This window comes from Aspergillus melleus (assembly GCF_016097325.1).
Source record: "Aspergillus melleus strain CBS 546.65 chromosome Unknown contig4, whole genome shotgun sequence".
Classification (NCBI taxonomy): domain Eukaryota; kingdom Fungi; phylum Ascomycota; class Eurotiomycetes; order Eurotiales; family Aspergillaceae; genus Aspergillus; species Aspergillus melleus.
Genome location: NW_025763373.1, coordinates 469231 through 494749, shown reverse-complemented (window position 1 = coordinate 494749; position 25519 = coordinate 469231). Strand labels below are relative to the sequence as shown.

General features: G+C 52.9%; 8 protein-coding genes across 8 annotated transcripts; 3 read left to right on the top strand and 5 right to left on the bottom strand.

Moving 5' to 3' along the window:
* Positions 1 to 1272: 1272 nt before the first annotated feature.
* LDX57_007104 (curved DNA-binding protein (42 kDa protein)) lies at positions 1273 to 4378 on the bottom strand. Its single transcript, XM_046088829.1, has 5 exons — positions 4243 to 4378; positions 3850 to 3933; positions 3675 to 3779; positions 2809 to 3606; positions 1273 to 2673 (listed from the first exon to the last, which is right to left on the bottom strand). Exons 1-5 carry the CDS (start codon positions 4277 to 4279, stop codon positions 2483 to 2485), a joined length of 1215 nt encoding a protein of 404 aa, XP_045944799.1. The 5' UTR covers positions 4280 to 4378; the 3' UTR covers positions 1273 to 2482.
* A 1075-nt stretch (positions 4379 to 5453) lies between these two features.
* On the top strand, positions 5454 to 6365 carry LDX57_007103 (endonuclease/exonuclease/phosphatase family protein; the record flags this gene model as incomplete). Its single annotated transcript, XM_046088828.1, has 1 exon — positions 5454 to 6365. One exon carries the CDS (start codon positions 5454 to 5456, stop codon positions 6363 to 6365), a length of 912 nt encoding a protein of 303 aa, XP_045944798.1.
* A 1369-nt stretch (positions 6366 to 7734) lies between these two features.
* Positions 7735 to 10330, top strand: SNF5 (SWI/SNF chromatin-remodeling complex subunit SNF5; the record flags this gene model as incomplete). The annotated part of the gene is made up of 2 exons (XM_046088827.1): positions 7735 to 9768; positions 10004 to 10330. The coding sequence occupies 2 exons, from the start codon at positions 7735 to 7737 to the stop codon at positions 10328 to 10330; spliced, it is 2361 nt and encodes a 786-aa protein (XP_045944797.1).
* A 1167-nt stretch (positions 10331 to 11497) lies between these two features.
* Positions 11498 to 16189, bottom strand: PDS5 (sister chromatid cohesion factor PDS5; the record flags this gene model as incomplete). Its single annotated transcript, XM_046088826.1, has 2 exons — positions 11498 to 15667; positions 15833 to 16189. The coding sequence occupies 2 exons, from the start codon at positions 16187 to 16189 to the stop codon at positions 11498 to 11500; spliced, it is 4527 nt and encodes a 1508-aa protein (XP_045944796.1).
* An 817-nt stretch (positions 16190 to 17006) lies between these two features.
* Positions 17007 to 18334, bottom strand: LDX57_007100 (M20 family metallopeptidase; the record flags this gene model as incomplete). Its single annotated transcript, XM_046088825.1, has 3 exons — positions 17007 to 17757; positions 17810 to 18195; positions 18248 to 18334. The coding sequence occupies 3 exons, from the start codon at positions 18332 to 18334 to the stop codon at positions 17007 to 17009; spliced, it is 1224 nt and encodes a 407-aa protein (XP_045944795.1).
* Positions 18335 to 19974: 1640 nt separating this feature from the next.
* Positions 19975 to 21099, bottom strand: LDX57_007099 (uncharacterized protein; the record flags this gene model as incomplete). The annotated part of the gene is made up of 4 exons (XM_046088824.1): positions 19975 to 20174; positions 20258 to 20423; positions 20480 to 20784; positions 20835 to 21099. 4 exons carry the CDS (start codon positions 21097 to 21099, stop codon positions 19975 to 19977), a joined length of 936 nt encoding a protein of 311 aa, XP_045944794.1.
* A 92-nt stretch (positions 21100 to 21191) lies between these two features.
* Positions 21192 to 21467, bottom strand: LDX57_007098 (uncharacterized protein; the record flags this gene model as incomplete). The annotated part of the gene is made up of 1 exon (XM_046088823.1): positions 21192 to 21467. The coding sequence occupies one exon, from the start codon at positions 21465 to 21467 to the stop codon at positions 21192 to 21194; it is 276 nt and encodes a 91-aa protein (XP_045944793.1).
* Positions 21468 to 22905: 1438 nt separating this feature from the next.
* Positions 22906 to 25429, top strand: LDX57_007097 (putative alpha-L-rhamnosidase C; the record flags this gene model as incomplete). The annotated part of the gene is made up of 2 exons (XM_046088822.1): positions 22906 to 23202; positions 23270 to 25429. 2 exons carry the CDS (start codon positions 22906 to 22908, stop codon positions 25427 to 25429), a joined length of 2457 nt encoding a protein of 818 aa, XP_045944792.1.
* Positions 25430 to 25519: the final 90 nt, after the last annotated feature.

Below are 25519 nucleotides of genomic sequence, written 5' to 3'. Positions count from 1 at the left end.
AAGCTGACGGGTGCACGTAATCCCCGATGGACGAAGAATTCTGTAAGCAGGAGAATCAAAGTGAGGACTTACAATTACACGGATTCCGGAGCAAAAGGCCCAGCGGCGCTGGTTGGAATCGTGGCCAGCCCGCGCAGTCTGCGGGTTGCTGGGGGAGAAGAAGATGAGCGCGGCTTGGACGCCGACGGGAGTTTTCCAGTCACGCCCTCTCGCTCTCTAGGGGGGTTTCGCCGCTCAGGCCGGAACACACCCCAAGTTTGGGAACACGTGAATGGATGGTTCACAGGGTGAGATCTTGCAAAATTAGTATATTACTTGATCCAGTAGAGCTTTGAATTCCAATAAGAAATTCGAGAAGTCCACTTACCTGCTGAGATGTGTCTTATCGTTAAGACGCGGAGCTTGTTGCGGAAAGGAGCTTCTGCGGAGGACCGCGTGATGGCCGTGACAGCGTGTAATGATGCACTGGATTTGGGCGGTTTGAGAAACCTACAGTTCTGTCTCTGACCGCTGGTCCAGTTGATGAATGATTTGTTTCTTTCTCGTCCGCTGCTACAAGAGACCTATCTCCCAAGACAAAGTATGCATAAGCAGGGAGATGAACAAGACTGTGAGTAAATCAGAAAGAGAGCCTCCTCAGCAGTGTTGGCTCTTGCTGGCAGATGGCTTCTTCAAAAGGGTTAGAGATATTTCCACCAGGAAGCAGAAATGATTTGCAAGCAACGAAGAGATGCGTGTGTGTGGCGGTTGAAGAAGTTGCGGGTGACGGAAGAGATGATTCAGAAGAGGAAGAGCCAGAGGCGATAGTCTTCGGGGGATAAGGTTCTGCACGCGTCACAAGAGCTTCCAGTAAATGAGAATCTTCACCAGTGCTGCAAGTGAGGCAGCGTTGAGGCAGAGTGCTGGAGAAGATGCAAAGACAGGTGAATGACAATAGGTCAGTTCAACGTCTGGTCCAGGGCAAGGGTCTGCATGGAGCAGAAAGATATGCGCGTGAAAGGTGAACACTTGAAAGAAAGAAACCAAAGCTACTGGAGTGAATGAATGGATTAGGAGAGTGGCTGGGGAGAAGAAGGCAGAAGTGTGTGAAGGGCAAGTGAATAATGGACGGTTTTCAGGCGTCGAGGCACTTCCGGGTGGACGGAGCACCCAGTCACGAGAAGCGTCAAGATCCGACTCCTGAAGATGAAGAGTCACGGCAGAACAGCCAGTCTGGAGATCAAGCAGTATGGTGATTCTTCACTTCACCGGGAGGCAGAGGTGGTACGATGAGGAATCGGAGAAGGAAGGAAGAAGAAGATTACTTTCGAGGCCAGGCCGAGAAGTCAGTTGGGCAAGGATTTGGCCCACTCCTACATCCACCTCTTCGCAGGTGCCACTCAGCACGATCAATGCTTTTTCTATCCAAGTCGCTTGGAGGCTGGCTCATTGTTCAAAGCTTCTTTAGGATTTTCTCGTTTGTCTGATTTCGGGCTCGACGGAGTACTTTCGCCCCTCCTTCCCGGTCTTGCCGACCTTTCCGGGGACTACAGGCTTCATGTCCAGTCTACTACAATTGTTGGGCGGGGAGAAAGTCTGGGTCTGATATTACTTTATTATAGAGGTGAATGGATAGTGAGTGTTGCTGAAAGGGAATATCCAGTGAGGGAGTCCCAACGAAGGTGGCTGGTCACCCTCAGGGGGGGTGTAATTTATAGCGTATCACAAGAGAGGATACAATTGCCTAGAGACCATGGATCAGAACAGAGAGCGTGTATTCACTAACAGCTTTCCCTCAGGAAGGATGGCACTGGTGGCCTCTGGGGTGGGAACGCTAGGAGTGGCGGAGATGAAGTCTTCGCAGCCGCCGTCGCTGTAGTTAGTAGGTAAGTTTGAGGCCGGAGGTGAAGGCAGAGGACAAGTGCGCAGAGGGAGGCGACAAGGGAGAATTGCATCGTGAAGGGTGCTGGGTGAAGATCTGAGTTGACGCGGTGGGTGGTTGTTGGGCAGCATTCTCCCTCAAGACAGCGGGACTCTTCATCACCGTCGCGGCCTTGTCCGAATGGATGTGCTCCAATATTTCCTCAAGTCTTCGAGGGCTTCAGCACGGGGGCCATGGTTGAAAAATGCAATCTACTATGTCATGTAGGTAAGCTTCATCGAGTCCGAGATCGCCTCCTTAATATGTCATTTATTGGCTGATAGATAACTTTCTCCTTTTTTTTTTCTGTTTGATTCAACTAGTAAATACGCGACAATATGTTTCAATCAAAGGTCGCCGTGGGAAAAAAGACAAGGCACTTATATGGTTCTTTCGAACACCATGGATTCGCGGAACTCAATTCTCCGTTCTGATTATCAAGGGTATTTGCAATTACACATCCCATCCGATTCATCGGGGCAATTCATGAACATGTTCCAACGATGGCCTGAGAAATTTGTCGCTTTTTCTTCACTATTCCAAGACTGCGGTGGACGCCGGTGAGTCCCTCTAGAGAGACATTTACTCCTCGCCGCCGGCCTTCTTGGCGGTCTTCTTCTTGTTGTTCTTGTTCTTCTTCGAGCCGGTCGACTTGGACAGGGGGCGCTCGAGAATCTTGAGGATCTCCTCGTCCTCGATCTTCTTGTCCGTCTGGTACTTGGACAGATCAATGGTGGGGGCAGTGAGCTTGGTGAGACCGTTCTTGGTGATGGCTGTGGCGCGTATTAGCAAGTGATATGATAAACAAAAAAAAAAAAAAAAAAAGCACCACGCATTCCTCGTCCCATGTCGAATTCAACGGGGAGTTGACGGAAAGAGGGCTGACGGAAGATCTGGGTCAAACATACCAACGGTGGTCAACAGACGGGAGACCGGAGCGTTGTCAGCATCACCGGCGGGCTCGTACTGGCGCAGGACACCGGTACGGACACACTCGACGACACCGACCTTGGCGGCCTTCTCGTCCTCCAGCTGGCGCAAGCTGAAGGGGAACTGGCCGAACTTCTTGACGACCTCGGACAGAGTCTGGCGAGAGCTGGGGCGCTTGAGGATGTAGGTGGTGGTGGTACGGCGGTGCAGGGTGGCACGCAGGGGCAGGTTCTTGACCTTGCCGGATCCGAGGGAGAGACCCATCTCAACACCCCAGACCTCGCCAACGTCGGGAACACCCTCGCCGCGGACACCGGAGCCGGGGGTGAGGATGATCTTCTTCTCGGCCTCGATCTCGTTACGCTCGAACTGCCAGCTGGTGGTGTTCTCGACGACGTTGCAGTCGTAGATCTTGGCGACCTTCTCGACGAGCTGGGAGATCTGGGCCTGGGTAGGGGCCCGCTCAGCGGCGGCCTTCTTCTTCTCCTCCTCGGAGCCACCGGCCAGGAGGCCGGCGGGGACCATAAGTCGCAGCAGAAGCTCGTTGGCGTAGTGAGTGGCATGGATCAGGTCGGCCTCGCGGCCGGTCACCACGTCGGAGGCACCGACGACGACCATGTCGCAAACGATGGTTCCGAAGCCATCGATCTGGGCACCGAGCTGGATCTTGACGATCTCGTTGGCCTTCAGGGTAGTCTCGGCCTCGGCCTCGGAGACGAGGGGGGTGTAGGGGGTGACATGAGAGCTAGGAGAGACCGTCGTGGGGTGAGAGATACCTATAACGTCATGTCAATATCCCACGCGCAAAACTCCCTCTCTAGTTGGAGGAACGGGAGACACGCACCCTTGGCGATCTTCTTGCCCTTGTAGACCTTGGCAATTTCCTCGTCGAGCAGCTCGTCACCCTTCTGGCAGATCTCGACAATCTTGCTTCCCTCCTTACACAGAGCTAGTGATGACGTTAGAGAATGCAGCTCCAGCATAAATCCAGCAGAAGACCGGAATCCGGAATTACGCACCAGCGACGGCGTCGAGGACCTTGTGAGAGATCTGCGCGGCAGTCTTGTACTTGGTCAACGTGTCGGGGTTGTTGAGGGTGTAGTCTAGAAATCGTCCATCGCATGATTAGCCGGCAGAACGAGAAGGATGACGTTGAAATCGGTGAACATCGGCGACCACATTGAGACCCTAGGTCGGAAGAAAGGCCAGAGAAAGACAAAAACAAGAGCACCCGCCAAAGAAAAAAAAAAATCGTCGGGGTCTCGATGCTTCTCCGGCGGTTCTCAAGCTCGGTGGTTGTCAAGGCTCCGCGACGCAGCCCACATCAAGCGGGCAGGGAAACCCACAAACGACGGAGCTTTTTCAAATTGGAGCAGAGCAACGAGGAGGGGTACGAGAGGCTTGACACTTACCGACCTCGGGGGCCTGGGTGGGAGTGGTCTCGGCCATGGTGAATAAGGATAGAGAGGGGGAGGGGGAGATGAAGAACGAGGAGAAGGTAGAATTGAGGTAAGAATCAGCGGGGGAGGAGGAGAAGAGGGAAAGAGGGAAAAGTTGTTTGTCGAGTTCTCGTGTGCTTTTGCTTTTCCTTTTACTTTACGACGGCATTACCGCTGGGTGGGGTTGCTTTACTCTCTGGGTAACTCTGGTAAGAATAAGAGCCCTACCATCCTTTCCTAGCAGGGTTCTTTCTGTCGGATCATAGCTCTCGAATCAGTCCTCTGGTTCTACATATCATGATCCAGGTCATTGACCATCAAGTACTTCGTCCATCCTGTCCCTCGTCGTCCATCTCCTCCCACAGCTGCGTTTTATGCCCGGCTGTGTGTGTGGCTTACGTAATGACAATCATGACATCACCCGTCCAGAGTAAACAAAGTATTCAGTAAGAAGTTAGAACAACTAAGGAGCCTGGACGTGGGGAACTTAGACTGCTGTATCTAATCTGTACTGTATGGGCTGCAGGCTATATTAGAGGTCTAGGGCTGCACCAGCTCATTTCCCCCGGATTCCGTCAATACGCATCATGCAGTCATGACGTCGACCTTTCCAGCTCAGCTAGAAAACTAACACATAGAACAGGCTGAGAGATGGCGTTTCAAGGTGGAATAGAATGCAGCTTGTGAAATATTCAGTGGTTGTTTGGAGCTGTTATGCAGCAACTAAGCACTACGCTCAATACTAATAGGGTTGATGGAGATATATAGTTTCAAGTGAAACACTGGTCTAAGGCCTGCATGAATTGCGATATATTGTTAGCTAGATACCCAAGACACAATCCCATGGCTCCTCGATAGCTAGAAGAAAATACAATACACACCAGGTCTCTCTGTAAGCCTCCCCAATTAGCCTCGGGATACTACCTCGTTCTCCTAGTCATGAACATCATTAGCTACTAAGTAAGTCACGTTCGAGGAGCAGCAATTGTCCTCCAATCAGGCGAATCGTGGGAGCTCAGCTTCTCCTCATTCCAGCTTCTGTCCAAGATTCACCCCGCCTTTTCTACCGTTGACCTACTTCGTACACTGAGTAAATTGAACCTGACCTACACCTGGAATTTAACCGCACCTCTCAAGACCTGTATATACTAGATTGATACCTACCTAAGCCTACGATAGCCACGATGAAAGCCGCCACCGAACTGCCTCTCCGCATCTTGACGCACAATATCCGATATGCCACCGGCTCTCCCTTCAGGGGCGAGCGCCCCTGGGAGGAGCGCAGGCAACCGCTGCTGAACGAGCTGCTGTTCAACACGCGCCACCAGGATGCCTTCATCTGCCTGCAGGAGGTGCTGCACCGGCAGATCGTCGACATCCACACCGGACTCAACGCCACTGCATCTAACACTGCCACCGAGGCCGACCCCACCTGGGCCTATATAGGGGTGGGTCGCGACGACGGCAAGCAGGCGGGCGAGTACTCGCCCATCTTCTACCGACCGGCGGTCTGGCAGCTGGAGCACTGGGAGACGACGTGGCTGTCCGAGACGCCCGACCAGCCGTCCAAGAGCTGGGACGCGGCGTCCATCCGCATCGTCACCGTCGGGGTGTTCAAGCACCGCAGCAGCCGACGCACCGTGCTGGCGCTGAATACGCACCTGGACGACCAGGGCGCGCGGTCGCGATACGAAGCGGCGCACATCATCCTGGGCAAGATCGCGGAGTATCGCGCGGGTCCGTACGGGGAGAGCATCGCGGGGGTCTTCCTGACGGGCGACTTCAACAGCGAGGAGGAGCAGGAGGCGTATCAAGTGCTGACGGGACCGGAGTCGGGACTGGCGGACGCCGGGAAGTTGGTGGACGCGGCGGAACACTACGGCAACACGATAACGTGGACGGGCTTTGGCTACGAGGGACAGCCGCCGACGCGCATCGACTACATCTTGTTGCAGACCGACTCGGCATCGTCCGAGTCAGACCGGAGAGGGCCATGGCAGGTCGAGGGGTACGCGGTGTTGGCCAACCGGTTCGACGACGGGATTTACAACTCGGACCATCGGGCGGTGGTGACTGACGTGCGGTTGTCTGGCTAGTGAGTGTAGAGTCTGTAGACAGATGTATGTATACTTACAGCCATATAACCATGATAATCTTGGGATACTCTAGTTCTACTTCTATCATGGCGCGGAATACGACGGCATCCCGTGATCTCCACCCCGTGACGGCCTGACCGTATCGGGCCTAGTGCATATCACGTGACATACTTAAACGGGGAAAGCGTCGCCACCAGGCAGCGATACGGTACCGAAACGGCGTGGTAATACAACAGCCATACGGTCACGGGGCAGTCGGGTGCCTCAGGATGCTCACAGAAGCCTCAGGATGCAAAAAAAGAATCCAAATGGCGTCGAAAAAGTTCCAAAGAAGACGTCTTCAAGCAGTCGACCTCAATATGGACAGACCCGTCGCGGCTTGCTTGCCCGCAAACCTCCCCAGCCAAGGGGGGCGAACGGGCAGGCACTTGTAACGGGTGCAGCCCGCCGCTGGGGGGTTTTTTCCTCTTTTTTCCTCTCTCTTTCGCTCTCCTCTTCTTCCCTCCTGGATACCTCTGGACGTTCAAAGCACCGTCGCAGCAAAGCAGACCCCCCCACACATTCAGGGGAATCGATCAGAACCACGTTTGATGACCCGTGAAAGGAAAGGGGAAGGGGAAACCAGGACCAAGTGATCAGTTCAACGGTAAGGAGACAAGGAACGACCTAAGGGTCTAGTCGTCAGCTGATCGGGTTTTCCCTTCAGTTCAGAGCTCGAGACAGACAGACCCAGACCGACCGCCCGACCCGTTCAAGCTGCTGTCGCTCTCTCTCGCTGGTGAGTAGGCTGCTTTTCGTCATTCGTCCCCTCGAATGCCCTTGGCTTTTCTTCTTTTTCCTTTCTTTTTATCCATCTCATCCTTCTAATTATATCATTCTATTATCCTTCCCATCTGCCCTCCGTTGGCGTTGGTGGTGTGTTTGCCTCCCCTCTTCCCCTTCCCCCCCAATCCATCTCTTCTCCCCCATCACCTTCCTTGTCACCTCATTCCCGTCCCTCCTGTATTTTCCTGGACCATGTGCTCCGCGCGACGAATGATGCGCGGATGGTGCGTTCGTGGCAGGATGGCGACTCCTCCCGCTTGCTTGCTCCCGCGATAGAGCGCGCGCTCCACCCGTTGCGCTGGCGCGTCTTTCGTGCGATGATGTCTTGCCCATGCAGCGTTGGCTGACCCGGATGTCTTGTGTCGCAGGTAGATTCCCCGCTAAGGATGCTGCCGTGATTTGACCATTAGCTTCTTTCTGGCTTGCAATTCTTGTCGATTGAGTGTCGCTGCGCGAATGCCCATCCCTTCCCGCAAGTGACACGTCCTCTTATCTCGCCTAGAAACAAGACCCCACCGTCCGCCGCCTGCCTCAATTAGCGATCATGCCGTCTCCTGAGGTCCCTCACATGGGACACCTCCCCGGCGACGTCCATCCCGATAGCCAATCCGGCGATGTCGCCACCGAGTTCTTGACGGACCCGTCGACGAACGGGCCGGATGCCATCTCCGAGGGGAAACAGAACGCAAAGGCGGTACTAGCAGCTTCCGGCGTGTCGTCGTCGGCCGAGGAGAGTCAGGACGCGTCGAATGGTGACTCCTCGGGGCATCCGGTCAACAATTCCAATGGTTTGGCATCGAGCAAAAAGCGGGCGCGAAACGGCTCTGTGACCCAGCCTGCCGAAGAATTACCGGTACGGGTGCGTGAAACGCCCGCAGACAAGATCCTCCTGGAGCAGTACGTCAACCGCGAGTTCCAACATTCAGCCTTGGTGGCCTGGCAGAACCCGAGCCAAGAGATCGCCCACCAGAAGCGCGCCGAGCGTGACTACTTCCTAACCATCCGACGCGAGAATCATATGAACCCGGCCGCTCTCTACGGCGTGGGATACGAAGGATTTGGAAACCCCCGAACAGATCTGCGGGGACAACATCCACAGCTGTTGTACCCATCCAACCGCCGTCGCCCAGGGAATCGAAGGACGCGCGAGTTGCGCATTTCAAGAAAAGATCTGAAGACGCAGAACGACCAAATAGAGAACCTGGTACCGATCCGATTAGATATCGATTGGGATAAAATTAAGATTCGAGACACCTTCACCTGGAACCTGCACGATCGTGTCGTCTCCCCCGATCTGTTCGCCGAAAAACTGGCCGAGGATCTGGGCCTGCCGCTCGAATCCTGCGGTCCACTCATCCGGATGATCTCGCAGAGCATCCAGGAGCAACTCTGCGATTACTACCCTCAGATCTATATGGAAGAGGAACCGCTCGACCCGCACCTTCCGTACAGTGCCTACAAAAACGATGAAATGCGCATCCTTGTCAAACTCAACATCACCATCGGTCAGCACACGCTGATTGACCAATTCGAATGGGATATCAACGACCCTCTGAACTCCCCGGAAGAATTTGCTGCTCGCATGACCGACGACCTTTCTCTCTCCGGTGAATTCACCACCGCGATCGCACACTCGATCCGCGAACAGTCGCAGCTGTTCACCAAATCGCTTTACATCCTCTCCCACCCATTCGACGGGCGTCCCATCGAAGATCCCGACCTCAAAACCGCTCTTTTACCTTCTCCTATGATCTCTCCTTTCCGGCCCTTCCAGGCGGCCAAGGAATATACGCCGTATCTCTACGAACTCAACGAAGCCGAGTTAGAACGCACCGAAGTGTCCATTTCGAGAGACCAACGAAGACAGAAGCGGTCTGTCAACCGACGCGGCGGACCGGCTCTGCCCGACCTCAAGGACCGCCAACGCACGATTCGGACAATGCTTGTCTCGTCGGTCATTCCCAATACGGCCGCGTCTATCGACGAGAGCAACGTGTTCAAGCGGTCTGGGTCAAGTCGGCACCGACGTGCCGCCGTCGGACTGCGCGACGGTGGCGACGACTCCGAAGACTCGGACAGCGACGAATCGTCGATAACGGCCTCTCCCGCAATCGGTCCGCATCTGGCCCAGGGCACGGCGCGCACCAGAGGCATGCGTGGGGCTGCCACCGCAGCTCATGCAGCTCTCCGAGCCAACCTTGGCCAATCCGCCACGCCGGAACCTCATCACGAAAGCAGGGTCTCGGCCCGACGACGCGACTATCGCGAAGAGAGCGTCGAAGAGACGGACCGGTTGATTGTCAAGCTGAAGATCAATCGTGAGAAGTTCCGCCAATATCTCACCCATGGCCCGCAGGCGGTCCCCGGCCTTTCGGCATCGACTCCCGGGGCCCAGCTGCCCTCGCAACGAAGCACGCCTGGAGCGCAGACTCCAGTTCAGAGTTCTATGGCGCCGCCCTCACATCCTCAGCCTCAAGTTCGCGTACAAAATGTCGGTACTCCCACGCAACGAAACACGCCCGCTCAACAAATCGGGGCCATAGATGCTGTTCAACCCCCTCAGCCGGGTGTCTCTGGGGTGAGTTACTAATGATATGTCTATAAAACCTCTTGTTGGGATCCGCGCACGGCGACACTAGATCATATCTGGCTGTCATCAGTGTGTCAAAGAATTCTCTTTTGTTAGAAGGAAAAAAAAAAAAGAAGCGAAAGGATCCAGGGGAAAAGAGAAGAGAAGAAGAAATAAACAAAACTTTCCTAATGGAAAGAATAAACCCCGAGCATGGTGCCTTGCTGACCTTACCCTGACTTAGCCTCCGCCTCCAAGTTGGCTTGCAGCGGGACTTGCGCGATTAAAACGCACGTATCCCAACGATTCCTTCGAAGGTGTCATGCGCTACACCGCGGTTGATACCGAAACGATGCTCCCGGTAGCAAGTTCGACCTCCCAACCAGGGCACAAGCTGAAATATCAATACCTCCCTCGCATCCGATGCCACGATTGTCCGGGGAAGCTGTACACGCCCGGACCCGCCACGACGGTCGACAATTTCGAAGTCCATCTTAGAAACCGACAGCATAAAGAACGGGTGGAAGAAAGACTCGCCCGAAGTGCCGGTGCCGGAGGCAATGCATCATAAGTCATGAGTCAATGATGAATCATTTCCTTTTTCTCTCTCTCTCTCTTCCTAACACCAATGTACACTTTTCTTTTTCTAATCCTCATTTCCATCTTGTCTTTCTATCATGGGGAAAGCCGACCCAACCTGGTTTGGATACTTGATTTTGTTGATTGTCATGTATATGATTTTGAGCGGCTTGAACGGTCTTGGAAATCCTACATTCTTCTCCTCCTTGGTCTCCCGATTGTTCACTGTGTTTGATATTTCTCATTCAGCCGAGGCTATGGTGTTTTGGCCTTACTGATCTGATCTTCCTACTATCACCATTACTACCACTGCCACCTACCTACCTACCTACCTACCTACCCTCTTAACTTACATCTGTGACATTCAGTCCATGGTCGGCGTAAATACAATTCCATTCTTCCTATCTTTTGTTCTGCATTGCCAAAAGAGTCTTTATTGTATGAACTATCTGCTTTGCAATGCACTTAGCTATACAATAAGTGCTGTCATTCTTCGTATGTCCCTAATTGTTAAAAGAAGATGGATAATTAATAGAATGACCTTGCATTAATTAATAACTTAGATGAGTTGAGATCAGAACAGATGAGACCCATAGTTTTGAGACAAGGGTGAAGAAGAGTAGAAAAAAAAAGGCAAGAAGTTAAATTGGGTATAAATTTCAATGTGAAAATAAACCTGACACTGACACTTGACACTGATACTCGGAATAACTTAACAGACAGAATACAAGTAAAGGAGGAGTTAGCAACAGCGACGACTACCACAGAGAAAGCAGTGCCAAATTCGATCAGTTACATCCATTGCGCTTTAATCGAATTCAATTGGAAAACTGAACAGATGGATAGATGGGCAGACAGACAGATGACAGATAAGAGACATGGAGTGAGCAACGAACAGGGAACAAACAGATATGAAAGAACGCTCCAGCAAAGAAAACACAAGGAGAAAGAGAGGTACAGCAAACATACATAGTTGATTTGTGGCCGGAATAAGGAATAAAGAAAGGTATCTCAGGTGGAGACATCACCTCGAATGGGCAGAAAGGAGGTGACAGCAAAGTCATTGATCTTTACACAGACAAGGGAAGGAAAGAAGCAGCCGCGCAGCTTAGCGGCCTTCAGGGAGATCTCTCCGAGTTTACTTAATTTATAATAAGCCTTATCCTCGTCGTGAGGATCGTCGCGTGGGTAGCGACGTTGTCGTCGGTTTCGCATTACGTTTTCCGCCAGCAGCCTTTTTGGCAGATGCTGGCGCTGGCGTCGGTGCTGGCGATGGTGAGGGCTCCTTGGCTTCTGTTTCTTCAGGTTCAATATCGAACTCGTCTTCATCGTCTGGGGGTTCCGACAGAGCGTCCGAGTCTGAAGATTCATCCATGACGTTGTTTTTGTCTTCTTTTGCTTCACTCTTTTCGTCGGCCTCATCCTCTTCGGGTTCGTCGGCCTGTTCTTGGTCTTGTTCCCATTCGTCCATTTCCACGTCATCTTCGTCGCTGTCCCGGTCTGCGTAGCTGATTCTCCGCGAGGCGTTGCCTCTGCTACTGCGTCTTCGGGCAGAGGCGGTTGCACCGCCACTCCGACCTTCGCCGTCGGAGGACCAGTCATCCTCGTTCTTCTTCTTTTTCTTTGGTGTCTTGGAGGCTGCGGCTGCGGATGGTTTCCGAGCACGGGGAGCCTTGTCCTTTTTGGCTTTCTTTGCGGAGCCAGTATCGCCACCTGGTTCATTCGAATCCGTCTTTCTCTTCTTCGCTGCTGCCTGGCCGTGGGACCCGCCTTTCATCCGCATCACGGATCTCACGAGGCGGTCGAGTAGGTCATCCGCGTCGTCGGGAAGGAAGTTCTTGTCGGCCACTTCTTGCGCTTCCTTGTGGCTACCCATCGCAGCGAAGATGGAACTTGGGATCCCCATCTTCCCGGGATATGTTTGTAGAATGTTCGTGCCGCCTGCAGCTCCCCCACCAAACTTGCGCTGTTGCGAGTAGATATCGGCGAATCGCCGGATAGTCGCTTGTGCCAGATCTGAAAGTGTATGAAGTCGGACGGTCATTTCATCCGATTTAGTTATACCATCACGTGCTTGCTTGACGCGCTGTGCGATGTGGAAGATCAGCGACAGGTTCTGCTCGTTGGCCACCGCAGAGAGATAGAAGAGGATGTAGCGGGCGAAGTCGGTCAGATCAGCCAACTGAGTGGCATCGTCTAGATCCGCGGGCGGATAGTCAGGGTGGTAAGCAAGAAGCGATAGCAGGCGGGAGAATATAGCCTCCATGGCGGTCTGCTCGGTCTTCTTACCGCTGCCCTGTTGAGAAAAGAACGCAGCTCGAGACCGCAGCCAAGTGAGAGTGCTGTCCTTCAGGCTAGGGTTCGGCTCGAACGCCAGCAGGAAGGGGATCGTATACCAGCGGTGGCTCAAGTGGGTAGTCTGCACCAGCTGTTTCTTGAGTTGATTGATGAACCCAACTCGTACAGCCGCGACCGGGTCTTGAGCGACCAGCGCAATGGCATTGAAGTCGCGGGGCGCAAAGATTCGGTCACAGAGACTGTGAGATGCACAGAGTTTGAGGATCGACTTGGCAGCTTGGAGGCGTAACCGAGATTTTTGCGTCCCCGGGGTATCCTTCTTCTTCGACAGCTCACCCTGATTAGCCACAAGCTTATTAAGGGTATCGTAGACCGGTTCCGCATGGGCGCGGAAGTCATCTTCGCCATCAGAGCCTCCCTTGGCACGTAGACGGTTGACAATGATCTTGAGAGCCCATTCCTTGGCGGCAGTCTCATCATCTACCGTATCCGACCAAGCGTAGCCTGAATCTGGCTGGGGGGTCCGATTCGTGAGTAGAATCTGGTTCACGGCGATCGAAATGATGGAGTCGCTCTCGCAGTCTGCTTCGTTGGGAGCGAGAAGGCTCAGCTGAGCCATAGTGGCCAGCTTGGTGAGGAACTTATCCGACCCAAAAGTCCATTTAGCAACGCACTTCTGGATAAGGTCCTTTGCATACATCTCTTTCTTGTCCGCGGTGGCCATAAGGATCGAAACGGCATGCTTGGCAGCTTGGGGAGATGGGCTGTGGAGGGCGTGGTCGACGAGGGACAGAAAGAATTTGCGCTCCTTGGGGAGCTTAGATCCCAGTTTCTTTGCGAATCCCGCGCAAGCTTTGAGGATCTCCTCGGTACCGGTGTCATTGGTAGTTGTGGCCTTCGGTGCCTGTGTTTCAATATCTTTGCACATCTCCTGGACCTGGGCTTCGAGCACCTCGGGGTTGCGAGAGGAGATTTCCCGCAACAGCTCATGTGCAGGGCCGGCCAGGCCGTTCTCGTTTGTCCTCGAAAGGCTGATGATCGCCGGAATGTGACTCCGATTGTACACAAGCGAGCTGCATCGGTAAAGGAGGGGGGTCAGAGTTTCGAGGACAGGGGTGTTGTTGGCGTTCTGCATTCTCTTCACAAGCTCTCTGATAGCCTTGACGACGGTGCGATAATCACTGACCGCGGCCATAGCAAAGCGAATGAGCTGGTAGCTTCGTCGGTCGTGCGCCTTGGCAAATTTCCACAGGTCGGCAGACGCGCGCGAGGAGTCAGGGAAGATCTTTGACAGACCGTCAATGACGCGGGTGATCTGGGTTTTGATCCGCTGCTCGTCTTTCTCCATGATGCCACCATTATAATCCTCACAGGCCTGAAGGTAAAGCGTGATCGCGGTCCTCATCTGGATTTGTCGGGCCTGCATAGCGAAGAATACCTTCTTCGCTTTGTCATCTAACCCCCTTGTCAGGGTGAGAATGCGACGAACGCGGACCTTGTCCACGTCGATTTCACCCTCGCCTTCCGTGGTCTGAGAGTCCTTTTGCTTTTGCGATTGGCTCGACCCACCCCGAGTCAGCTTGGGCTTAATCGGAGGATAGTTGAGCGGGAGGAGGATCTCGAAGAGAACACGATCGATCAACACGTGGATGTCGGGGTCATTCGTGTAATAGGCGTCCAGGATCTTGGACGGACCGTCTCCGAGAAGAGAAACGACTTGCTCGTTATCATGTTCAAGTTCACCGGCGGCAACAGCCCACATCCGGGCCAGGGTCCGCATTGCGCGCTCTCGCACATGCGGCTTCCGATCCTTGACACGCTCTGCTAGGATGTAAAGTATCGAGTCCGAGGATGAAAATCCACCGTCCGCACCAAGCTTCAGCACGACATGAGACAGACCGAAATTGCTCACCGCGTCGACTGCCGCCACGCGAACCCTCTCGTCGGCATCTCGCAACATCGATGCTAGGTGTTTGATGAGCGTTTGCTCCTCGCTATCACTCAGTCCAGAGCCACCGGCTGACGTCAGTAGGATCCGGCCCACGACGGTTGCCCACGCAGCTCTGACCGAGGCAGATCGATCCAGACGCCGACTCAAAAAGCCCTCGTAAGTAGATCCATGTGCCTGAGAGAAAGGTTTGGGAGAGAATGGCGTTAGAACGACGTTCGTCTGAGGAATTGTTTGGGGGTATTCCTCCAGTGTGACCGGAGGATAGACGGTGGGATCCATCGGAGGTGCCGGAGGTGGCCCGGAAACGCCAATTCCCGCAGTCAGATCGCCAATAGTCTGGGTTGCCAGGAGACGCAAGGAAACGGACTCGGCGGAGAGCTCGGCCTCGAGCTGAGGGACCACGTTCTGCAATACCTCCGGGCAGGCTTTCCACAGCTCACGAATCAGACGATGGGCTTTGTTCAACTCCTTGATGTCTTCTTCTTCCTCTTCTTCTTCGTCAAGGGTAACCCGGCGATTCGAATTCTTCGATGCGCCGTTCTTCGATGCGGAGACGTCGATAATGACATTGTTGAAATACTGACTGATATGGCTGGTCATCCGTTCCGGACACGCTTGACAGATCGCTTTCGACATGTTGTAGGCCGGAGGGTAATCTTTCAGAAGTAACGTGCCTTGCTTGGCATCGACCGGCGCATCGGCTTTCTTTCCTTTCCTGCCAGCGGGAAGCTCCAAGACACGGGGGTCAACCCGTAAGAATTGCGCGACGATCACGTCGACCACCTCGGGAGCGAGTACCGGCGATTCGTCAATAACGGTGACAAGCAATCTAGTCATGTCGAACTCGACGTTCTTCGCGATTTCCTCGCCGGTCGACGCTTTCGAGGAGCCGGAGACGATGTCGAAGCAGCTGATAAAGAGCGGAACAATCAAAGAATCGGGGTGGTCCAAATCAGTCATGAGGACAACACTTTTCACCTCCGCGAGGGAGTTGAGCACGTAGATGTGTTGAGAGTTATAGGGGTTCGCGGGATCCCCGAGAGCGGGTATAATCGAGGTGACAATGCAGGTAAACACATCCTAAATCGGGAGGGGAACATGGTCAGTATCCGCATCAGCGTCATAATGATCGGCGCCATCATGAGGCGGCAACATCGTATCTAGAGATGATAAATCAAAAGAAGGACAGAAGTCCAATGGAATATGAGCATGCATCCTCTGCCGGACGCAAGCATTAAAACGCACCTTGAGCTGATTAGCGGTAAACGGCGCGTCAGGCGCACAGAGCCGCAGCACGTCGACAATGCAACACGTCGCCCAAGCTCGTACACCCTTATCCTTGTGGCCAAGAAGCTGAGCGGTGGCCAGCTCCTGCGATACCTTCTTGAGCGAATCCTTCTCTACCTCCTCTTGTTCCAGCTTGCGAAGCTCCTGCGCGAGGGTCTGCAGGCGGTGGAGCAGGTCTGCGATGGGGATGGCGCCTCGACCGACACGCCACGATAGCGGTTCATTGAAGTGAAGACGACGGAGACCACCGGCGATCTCCTCGGGCTCTGCGACCTCCGTCGCGGCGGAGGGGCCATGACGGGTGCGCGCAGGCATTGTGGACGATTGCGCGGGGAAGCCGAGGGTGAAAGGAACGGGGGGAGAGGGAGGGAGGAGAAGGAGGGGGGAGAGAGAAAGAAGCTTCAAGGTACCATGCGCTGGGAGGGAAGGGTCTGAATATGATAGGATAGAAGAAATTAAACTGGGTGGGACAATGTCAAATGGGCGAGAAGCGGAGGAGGATAAGGAGACAATCGACAAAGAACTTCCGGAGCGAAACGAAGGACGAGAGGGGACGCCCTGACCGCCTTCGCCTGGGACGCGTCGCGTGTTTTCTTCCCTTTTCCTTTTTGCACTCCGATGTTTACCTGTGGTTACACTGATTTATGATGATTTACCCATCATATTTCTCTCCGTTATATTTCACACATGAAATTCTAAGAATTGCCTCGTCGTGGCCGAATGCCCATTTGCTACGTACCTGCGCCACGGGCTTTCTGCGGCACATGCTCTGCCATCTATGTTTATCATGACAGGTGCCAAATATCCTCAAGATAACATACGCAAAGAATATATCGATGCGTTGGAATCACCAATCCCAGATCAACTCTCATACTCGTCCAGAAAGCCGTCAGACTCGCACGGATCCCCTGCGGATCCCCTGGCGCATTATTGACATAAGAGAACTGGGCCCGACAGTGTTCCCCACGTAGTACAAGACAGCAGGCATGCATTGACCACAGCTTTCTTCGTCGCCCGCCTACTTAATCAGTCACTAGGGACAAGGCCAAGGTTCTATCAGCAAAGAAGGCCTCCCGAGCAAATATGAGGAACCATCTCGAGTGGACTGAGCGTGAGATTCAGCATGAGTAGCCTAACGTAGTTTACAATCCTGATCAAAGGCATCCTTAACCCTCCCATACAATGAATCATCAGTCAAAAGAGCCCATCCTGTCATTGCCATGGCCTTTGCAGCCTTGAGAATAACATCATGAGCCGCTGCTTCTCCCGCAGCCGTACAAAAATCACGAGTATGTGGAAACGCACCGCTCGAGACCGGGATCCCAATGTTAGCATGCAACCCCGGAAGAGCGTAACTGACATTTCCCTGGTCCGTTGACCCCGGTATAGGATCATCATGCACGGTCTGAACCTTTTCTCCCTGCTCTGCCATGCATTTGGCGAATTCGTCGCAGAGAGGCTCGTTGACTCGCAAGTCGGCGTAGAGTGGGGTTTCCTCGATATGAAGCTTACAGCCTGTTGCGAGAGCTCCGGCTTGCAAGCATGCACGCACGCGCTCTCCAAGGATGGCTGTATTCTTCATAGACGACGAGCGGACGGTGTACTTGGTGACTGTCTTTTCGGGTATGGCGTTGGTGATCTTAGGCGCTTCCATGATGGCTCCGTGGATTCTTTCTTCGGGCTTGATTTGCTGCCGCAGCATTGAGATGTTGTTGTATGCGCAGACGATGGCGTCCAGGGCGTTGACTCCATCCCAGGGGTTGGCGCTGGCGTGGGCGCTGACCCCCTCGTATATGCAGATGAGATCGAAGCAGGAGATGGATGTCTGGCCGGCTACTCCGGTGATTCCGTGTCCATGAAGGGGTTGATCTGAGGTTGGGTGTCTTCTATCGTTAGATCGTGGATGCTCTAAACCAAGAGTTGCATAGGGCTCACATCATCAACGATACATCAGCTTTGTCGTATGCGCCAGCCTTCAACAGATCGATCTTTCCGCCTCCATCTTCTTCCGCAGGCGTCCCGAGCAGCTGAGCCCGTCCAGATATCCCCGATCGTTCGATCAAATGTGATAAAGCCAGGAAGCCCGTCACACTCGCCGTTGCGATGAGATTGTGCCCGCAGGCATGTCCAATGCCGGGAAGAGCATCATACTCAGCATTGAAGTTGATGCATTTCCCGCCAGAGCCGCTGACGGCCTCGAATGCCGTGGCGAGACCGTATGCGCTCCGAGTCACAGGAATAGTAGTGCGCTTTTCTAGGAAATTACATATGGTTGCATGGGCATGTTGTTCCTGGTATGCAAGCTCAGGGTTGTCATGGATCTTTTCCACTATTAGTGTTGAATATGCCTGCGGATAATGCTATCTAACTCACGCTCTGGTTCAAATACCGCAAGCTGTCTCCTAAGCCTGAGATATATTCGTCTATTATGCGATTCGCATTGTCCCGATTGCATTCCATGGTGTTGTTGTTGTTGCCTGACAGGCGATGTAGGCAGATTGGTAATTCCACAAACGGTTATCTAAACCCGACCACAACGAACAGAAAAGAAGCTGCGGATTTCAAATTCCCCCGGGGATTATTGAAACAATGAGAGAACCACGTTGACCGTCCTGCGTGCGGGGAATGGAGATCCAAACGAGACAATGAAATGATAAGCTTCCCACTAGCTCGCTCAACGGCGCCAAAACATATGATTGGCCGCCAACTCCGAGTAGATGTGAAGCTATGGAGGAAGATATGTCTGTTGTAGTAAGTGATTGTAGAGAGAGTACAGAAGGGGTGTTCCTATCAACCAGATAAGGCACAGATTACTGGCAATATGTAAACATGTGGGGAAATATCTTTGAATCATGCAGACATATACAAAGACAGAAAACAATAGCAACAACAGCAACAACAACAGAATCCCAGTACTCTGCAGTAGGGACCACTACCGAAAGTTCCCGAAGAAAACCCGAATGGATGCCGACCGAACTCACCTGACCGCTTGGCGCCGAGGTCTGGTCCGGGCTGGCCTTCTCCAGGCCCCAAAGTCCCCCAGCCTTGGGGGCAGGTAGCCTGGAGCCCCGCAGGTAGCCTGGAGCCCCAACCGCCGGATAGCTGTGATGCCCCGGCACAAAGCAATACTCTTCCATCAATTCGGTGCCTTTTACAAAGCTTCAGCACTATTGTCGCTCATTCCTACTACGGCTTCCCTTCAAGAAAATTTGCGCCTAAAATCATTTTTCTGGCTGGTGGGTGCAATGGGCTTTTCCTAACCTCCTGGTATCAGTTTAGGGGATGTCAAGGGATGTGGGACCAGTGGAATGGCAGCCTTAGACCCCCAAACCAAGTATATCATCAAGTTCCCCCTCGGTGATGAGGACGAATGTGACCGCTGTGATCGGGAAAGGGAGATATACCAGCTTCTGGAGGGCTCACCACACCCACGGCCATCATCTCTCTTGAAATTCCACGGCAGCACGAGCCATGGCATTTTGTTGGAATATGCAGAGCTTGGGCCAGTGCGACAATATCTCGCTGGGTCGCAACATTCAATGACCCGTTCCACTTTGCTCCGTTGGGCGCAGCAAGCTGCTGAAGCATTGCGGTTTGTTCACGCCAATGGGATCTGTCATGGCGATGTTAGTTGTACAAATTTCTTCCTGGATCAATCTCTGGACTTGAAGGTTGGAGATTTTACTAGCTCATTCATCAACTTCTTCACTACACCGGAGGCTTTACAAGAGGACATATCAAATTTTGGCTCCACCCTGTATGAAATGGCAAGTGGCCATTTGCCCTATCACAATCTTTCCGAAGATGAAAGAGAGAAGAAATTCGAGAAGGCGTTTCAGGATCTGACAGATGTGGAATTGAAATCAATGATTCTTAGATGTTGGGATGGTCAATACACCAGTTTTACATGCATTCTGGAAGATATCAATGTCGGAGGTACGCGCCCTAGTATATTAATACATAAAAAAGCCATTGTCATGCTCTCCCTGAATAGGCCGGAACTTTTCCTATTTCGCTTGATCGCTCGCCTCTATACCTCTGAACGTCCCCAATCGCTAACGCACTCAATCAACGGACCTAGTCGATGCCACCCAAAGGCGCTAAATCATTTTATCAAACGGTCTCTGAAGCCATTCGTCTTCAATGATTTCATTTGCTGTCGCCCTTGCTTCCGGATCCCAGGCTAGCATCTTTCGTATAAACTTCAGAAACAGGTCTTTCTCTTCACCTGGGGGTATAGTTGTGACGAAGTCTTCGAAGGACGTTTTGGGAATCGATGCCTCAGATAGTATCCAGTTGCCTATCACATTGTTAGATGGATCTGATTTCTATCTCCCCTTTCCGCTATCGGACAGGCAAGGATGAGAGTAGCACATCACTAACCTTTCTCGTCGAAATAAGTCGAAAAGAGAGGGCTATTCTGGATCATGTGCAGTGGCGGCGGCCCAAAATAGCCGATATACTGAGCCAATGCCAATGGAAGAACATATTGATCATTGACGTGATCGATAGGATCAAAGAGGTTTTTGCCTTCTAGAAGTTCTAACGTCTATTGAACGGGTCAGAAACAGTACCAGGGATTTCTTTTCGGCACTCATCACTTACCATCACACCAACAGACCACATATCAACCTGAAAAGTCCAGGGAATCTGCAATAATACCTCCGGAGCTCGGTACAAATCAGGCATGATCCAGTCCTGATTTATACGGCCGTCATCGTCTCGTAAGTGGCCGAAATCTGTAAGAACCGGGATGCCGCCAAGTTCTAGAAAAGGCTCCCGGGACGGGTAGATAGGGACGCCAGAGTCACTAATGATCGGGATGCTAGGATCTTGCAATTCTTGATCTTCGATGTCCTTGAAACTACTATTATCCCCGACCTCAGTTAGGACATTTTGAGGGGAAATATCTATAAACCGATGAGTATGTGCACATCGTCTTCCTAGATCCTATTCAAACCTGTATGGATAAGATTGCAGGTTGCATGCAGCCAATTTATAGCGAAGAATAGCCGATGCACCAAAGACCGGACTACGAGTTTCGGCACCCTTGCGTTAGGAAAAGATGTTTGTAGCGTGCGCAGGCTATGGCCCTGGGCTTTGGACGCGATACAAAAATGCCTTCCGGAAGAAGTATGAAGCTCAAAGATGTCGGTAGCAAGGCGGGTAAAACACAAGCCAGGGTGACTGGCAGTTTCAGCGAATTGCTTCATCCGTTGTAGCATGTTGACTTCGTTTAGTATAGGGGATTGCTTGTCATCGTTCTGCTCGATGGATACCTTAAGCGAAGCATACTGCTTTTTCCTAGGTATTCAGATCAGTCGATGGACCCACTGATGCACTCATGCTCAAACCTCTCATCCCAGGCAAGCCAGACAGTGGAATAGCCACCATAACCAAGTTTTGCAAGGATCTGATATCGATCCTTGAGAGTATCCCCAATGCGAACTGGATAATATCGTTTCTGGTTGTAGAATGGTAATGTTTGCTCTTCGATCAGTGGACCACTCCTCGAATGGCTGGAATGGCGAGCAGCAGGCGAGCGCCGCCGTAAGAGCACCGAAAGTCGTGGATAAGTCATTTTCCACCGCATGTTGGGAGAGAAAGGTGTCTATATCTCATCCTTCCTCATTCCAGCTGCCAGCATAGTACTCCTGCACGCTTTTGGGTATCCCCTTTTGTTGCACCTGATCTGGAATACACTCTCCATCCAATGACTAGTAGGCAAAGAAACAACGAAAAAGGAAGACTCATGGAATAGTACTCCAACCCACTTCCGCCCCCTGTCAGTCGACTTTGATGACCTTAATTCAATGTAGAATGCCTGAATTCCAATGAAGGAGGATGACCGCCAAGATCCACTGCGGGTCACATGTGCCCTAAACTACATTGGGAGGCCAGCACAATAGAATTAAACTGTACAGCATCGTACTAGCTAACTTCTCGCCAAAACCCGCATCCACTGAACTTCCGGGTCTCAGAAATAGGTATCTCATCTTTACTTCAGACAGTTCATTCAACACCGAGAGGTGGAGTCCGTCCAAGACCAGCCAACTTCCTTGGACTCGGATACGATGATACGAAGGTACGCGAACACGAATACGAAAACGCGAAAGTGCGAAGATCTGAAGATCCACTTCTTTCCAAGGTTTACTCAGTGTAGGACTGTTGGTACATACTCCGTACAACTTCTTGACTTGATCTTCCTAGACCCTAATACCACGTTGGAACCTACGCTAGGCTCTTTGCTAGGCGCCCGTCTATCACGAGTTCAACTGAGCTTTCGTGCGGAATCAATTTCAATTGAGAGTACGTACCAGGCCATATATTCGCCACACTCACAGATGGTAGAGGTTGCAAGCTTCTCTCCTAGAAGTAATTCGGGGGCTTCTTAAGATAACTTGTGGTCTAGAGCAGAATACAAGGGTACGTGGATCAGACTGTGGACTGTGCCTCCAGCCTTCATATTGTTGCCTGAGTATCCATTATTAAATGACCGGAGCCATTGTTTCAAAGATCGATCTTTAAAGTGCCGAGCCTACTCCGTCGTTTCTGCGGGGAGTACGTCTAGAAAACGGTGGATGAACCGTTTTCGATCGTTGCCTCATGCTGCACACTAAACATTCATGGATGTGCCTTGCCGGCAGGACTCCATAAGGCAGTAAAGTTAGGGGTGGTGAGCTCCACTTAACTGATAGTTTAAATCATGTTTCTAGCAAAGAAGTTACTACGGAGTAGTAAGATTCTTATGTGTTTACGCAACGTCGCCTTGCCACGGTTGTCTCCTGTCGATCCATGGATTTCTCCTTCTCGGACCCGCATCTCCTTTCTGTGAAGTCACTGCTATTAATCTAATAGTACGACAGAGTGTAGCCTTGGTTCGTATAGTATCAATTCCTGAAAACGAAATGATGGCAGACAGATGTCTATTCATATATAACGCAGGGTGCTGCCGCTGAGCCATAATCCCATTCTCAAAACACTCATACTTTCTCGCATCCTATACATTCTTCGTCCAAGGGCCATTTGCTATGCGAATCATTCCCTCTTTCTTGGCTGGACAGCTCCTGGCCTGGCAGGCCCTAGCGAGCTACTCCTCCAAACTCACCTGGCCCTTGTCCTACACAGTGAATGGAAGTCATATTTCTGTCAATGAGAATACTACTCTGAAATTGTCTTCCGACGGCACCACGCCCTCGATCCTGATTCTGGACTATGGCAGTAACGTCGAAGGGCTCGCTTCCTTCGAGGTTATCCACCGTGCCGGAGACACGTCGGTTTTTGAGATGTCCTACAGTGAATCTAGAGCTGCCCTAGATTCGTACATGGTCAGTGGCAACCTTCAAGAAGGACACAGAAGTGGACGGATGATGCTGACACCGGCTCTTTTTCTAGTCTGACGGGCCTATCGAATTCTCTGCAGCGATGGACACCTATCGCGTCAACCGATACAACCTCAGCAGCGGCTCGGAATTCGTTCACACCAACCGCCTGATCCAAGGCGGTCTTCGATACCAAAAGCTCAACCTCTCCACCGCCGGCGAGCTAGAGCTGTCATCCATTGGTTTCCGTCCCACCGTCGACGATACTCCCATCAGTGAGCTTCCTGGCGCGTTTCGATGTTCCGATCCAGTCGTGACTCGCATCTGGGAAGCCGGGGCCCGTACCATTCAGCTGAACGAGTTCCCTGCCAACTCGCTGCCGGACTTCTGGGTCATCACCGAGGAGGGCGCCTTGGTCGAGAGTTTGAGCCCCCAACCTTTCTCGGCAGACTATGCTAGCACAATGACTGCCTTTGAGCTAGACTTTGCTGTCAAGCCCATCAAGAATGCTTTTGGCTTCACAGTTCTCAGTGATACCCTAGGCGCAGGAATCTACCTCTTTGTCAACATTGCCAACAACTCAATCTCAGCGCATGTGGGTGCAACCCAGCTCTCAGACCCCTTGGTCGTTGCTCCATTGCCGCCCTCCGTCTCTGTGGGTCGCTGGCATCAGGTTCACTCTAGTGTGAACAGCACGCAGATCAGTATCTCTATTGATGGGTCCACTGTCCTCAATTTCACGCAAAGCACGCGCTTTTTCGGCTCATTCGGTTTGGGTGCTTCGCTCCATCACGCCGCCATATTCACCAATGTCTCGTTGACTGCATTCGGCACCGAGATGTACAGCTCGCGCTTGACCAGCAAGTCGGACTTGCAGGACTTCCTCCTAGGTACCAACCCCTTGCCAGTTGAGGTGGATGGGTCTCGCAGGGATCGGATTGCCTATGCCGGTGATTTGGATATGACCACAGGCAGTGCGTTTGCCAGCACTCATGGCCGCGAATACATCAACGGCACGATCTCCTTATTAGGCTCCTTTCAACTTCCTCCCGGCTTCTTCGTTCCCAACGCCAAAGTTCAACAGCCCCCACGCTCTACGGACATTCCTGCCAACATCACAGGTCTCATTGGATACTCCTTCAGCATTGTGAGCGCCATGGCACAGTACTACGAGCAGACCGGGGATACGGAATTCCTCTCAGTCTGGGCGCCCAAGGCAGCGCGGATGCTCGACTGGGCACATTCTCAAGTGCTCCCCAATGGGATCCTGAATATATCCAACCAAGCATTTGCCGGAGACTGGAACCATTACGACCCGCAAGTAGGTGGCGGCGTCGCCAAGTTCAACCTGATCTATGCCTCTACCCTCAAGAAATGGATCCCTTTGATGGACGACGCTGGTCTCAACGCCACTCTTTACAAGCACCGCCTGGACGCCCTCCGCCCCGCCATCAATCGCCACTTCTGGAGCAGTTCCTTACACGCCTACTCCCACTCGGACACGCACCGCGATTTCTTCTCCCAGGAAGCAAACGCCCTCGCTATCCTCAGCGACACAGTCCCCGTCAACGGCACCGGCAACTTCACCGCCCACGCCCTCTTATCGACCATGGCCCGCGAGCTCGACGTCCCCGCGGGCCCGCTATCCTTCTCCCGCGCCAGCGCAGCCAGCGGCTGGGCGCAAAAGATCAGCCCCTACGCCTCAGGCTACCATCTCCAAGCAGCGTTCCACGCCCGGGACGGTCCCGCGGCCAAACACCTCCTCCATACGCTCTGGGGCCCCATGAGCGACCCCACCCACGCCAACTACACCGGCTGCTTCTGGGAAGTCCTAAACGAAGACGGCACCCCCGGCCTGGACGTCGGTACCTCCCTCTGTCATGCCTGGAGCGCTGGTCCCACGGCAGCTCTGAGCAGATATGTGCTCGGGGTCGCGCCGGCTAAGCCAGGCTTCACGGAGTGGACGATCACACCACAGACGCTGGATCTGAGGTGGGCGGAGGGTCGCTATCCCGTCCCGCAGGGCGCGTTCGAGGTGAAGTGGAGCTATGATAGTCGGGAGTTCCTGTATATGACTGTGACTCCGCCGCCTGGGACGAAGGGCACCGTGTACCTCCCAACGCCGCGCAGGGAGAAGAAGGTCAGGAGGTATGAAATGACCGGAGGTGTCGCTAACGGGGACGGGGGGTTCTCCGTGAGCGATGAGATATTTGTGTTTCGACAGACGGCGTAGATAGCGTGGTCGTGTTAGGTACGGTACATACTCGAGCTACCTACTTACATACATTACCGGAGGTCATGGTGCGACTCGAATACTACTTAG

Bases quoted from the DNA above. Each gene is read 5' to 3' on its own strand.
- LDX57_007104 (XM_046088829.1), bottom strand. From the start codon at position 4,279: ATGGCCGAGACCACTCCCACCCAGGCCCCCGAGGTCG. The intron at 3,780-3,849 runs GTGCGTAATTCC...CGTCATCACTAG, and splicing joins GGTCCTCGACGCCGTCGCTG to CTCTGTGTAAGGAGGGAAGC. The intron at 2,674-2,808 runs GTATGTTTGACC...TACGCGCCACAG, and splicing joins CCGTCTGTTGACCACCGTTG to CCATCACCAAGAACGGTCTC.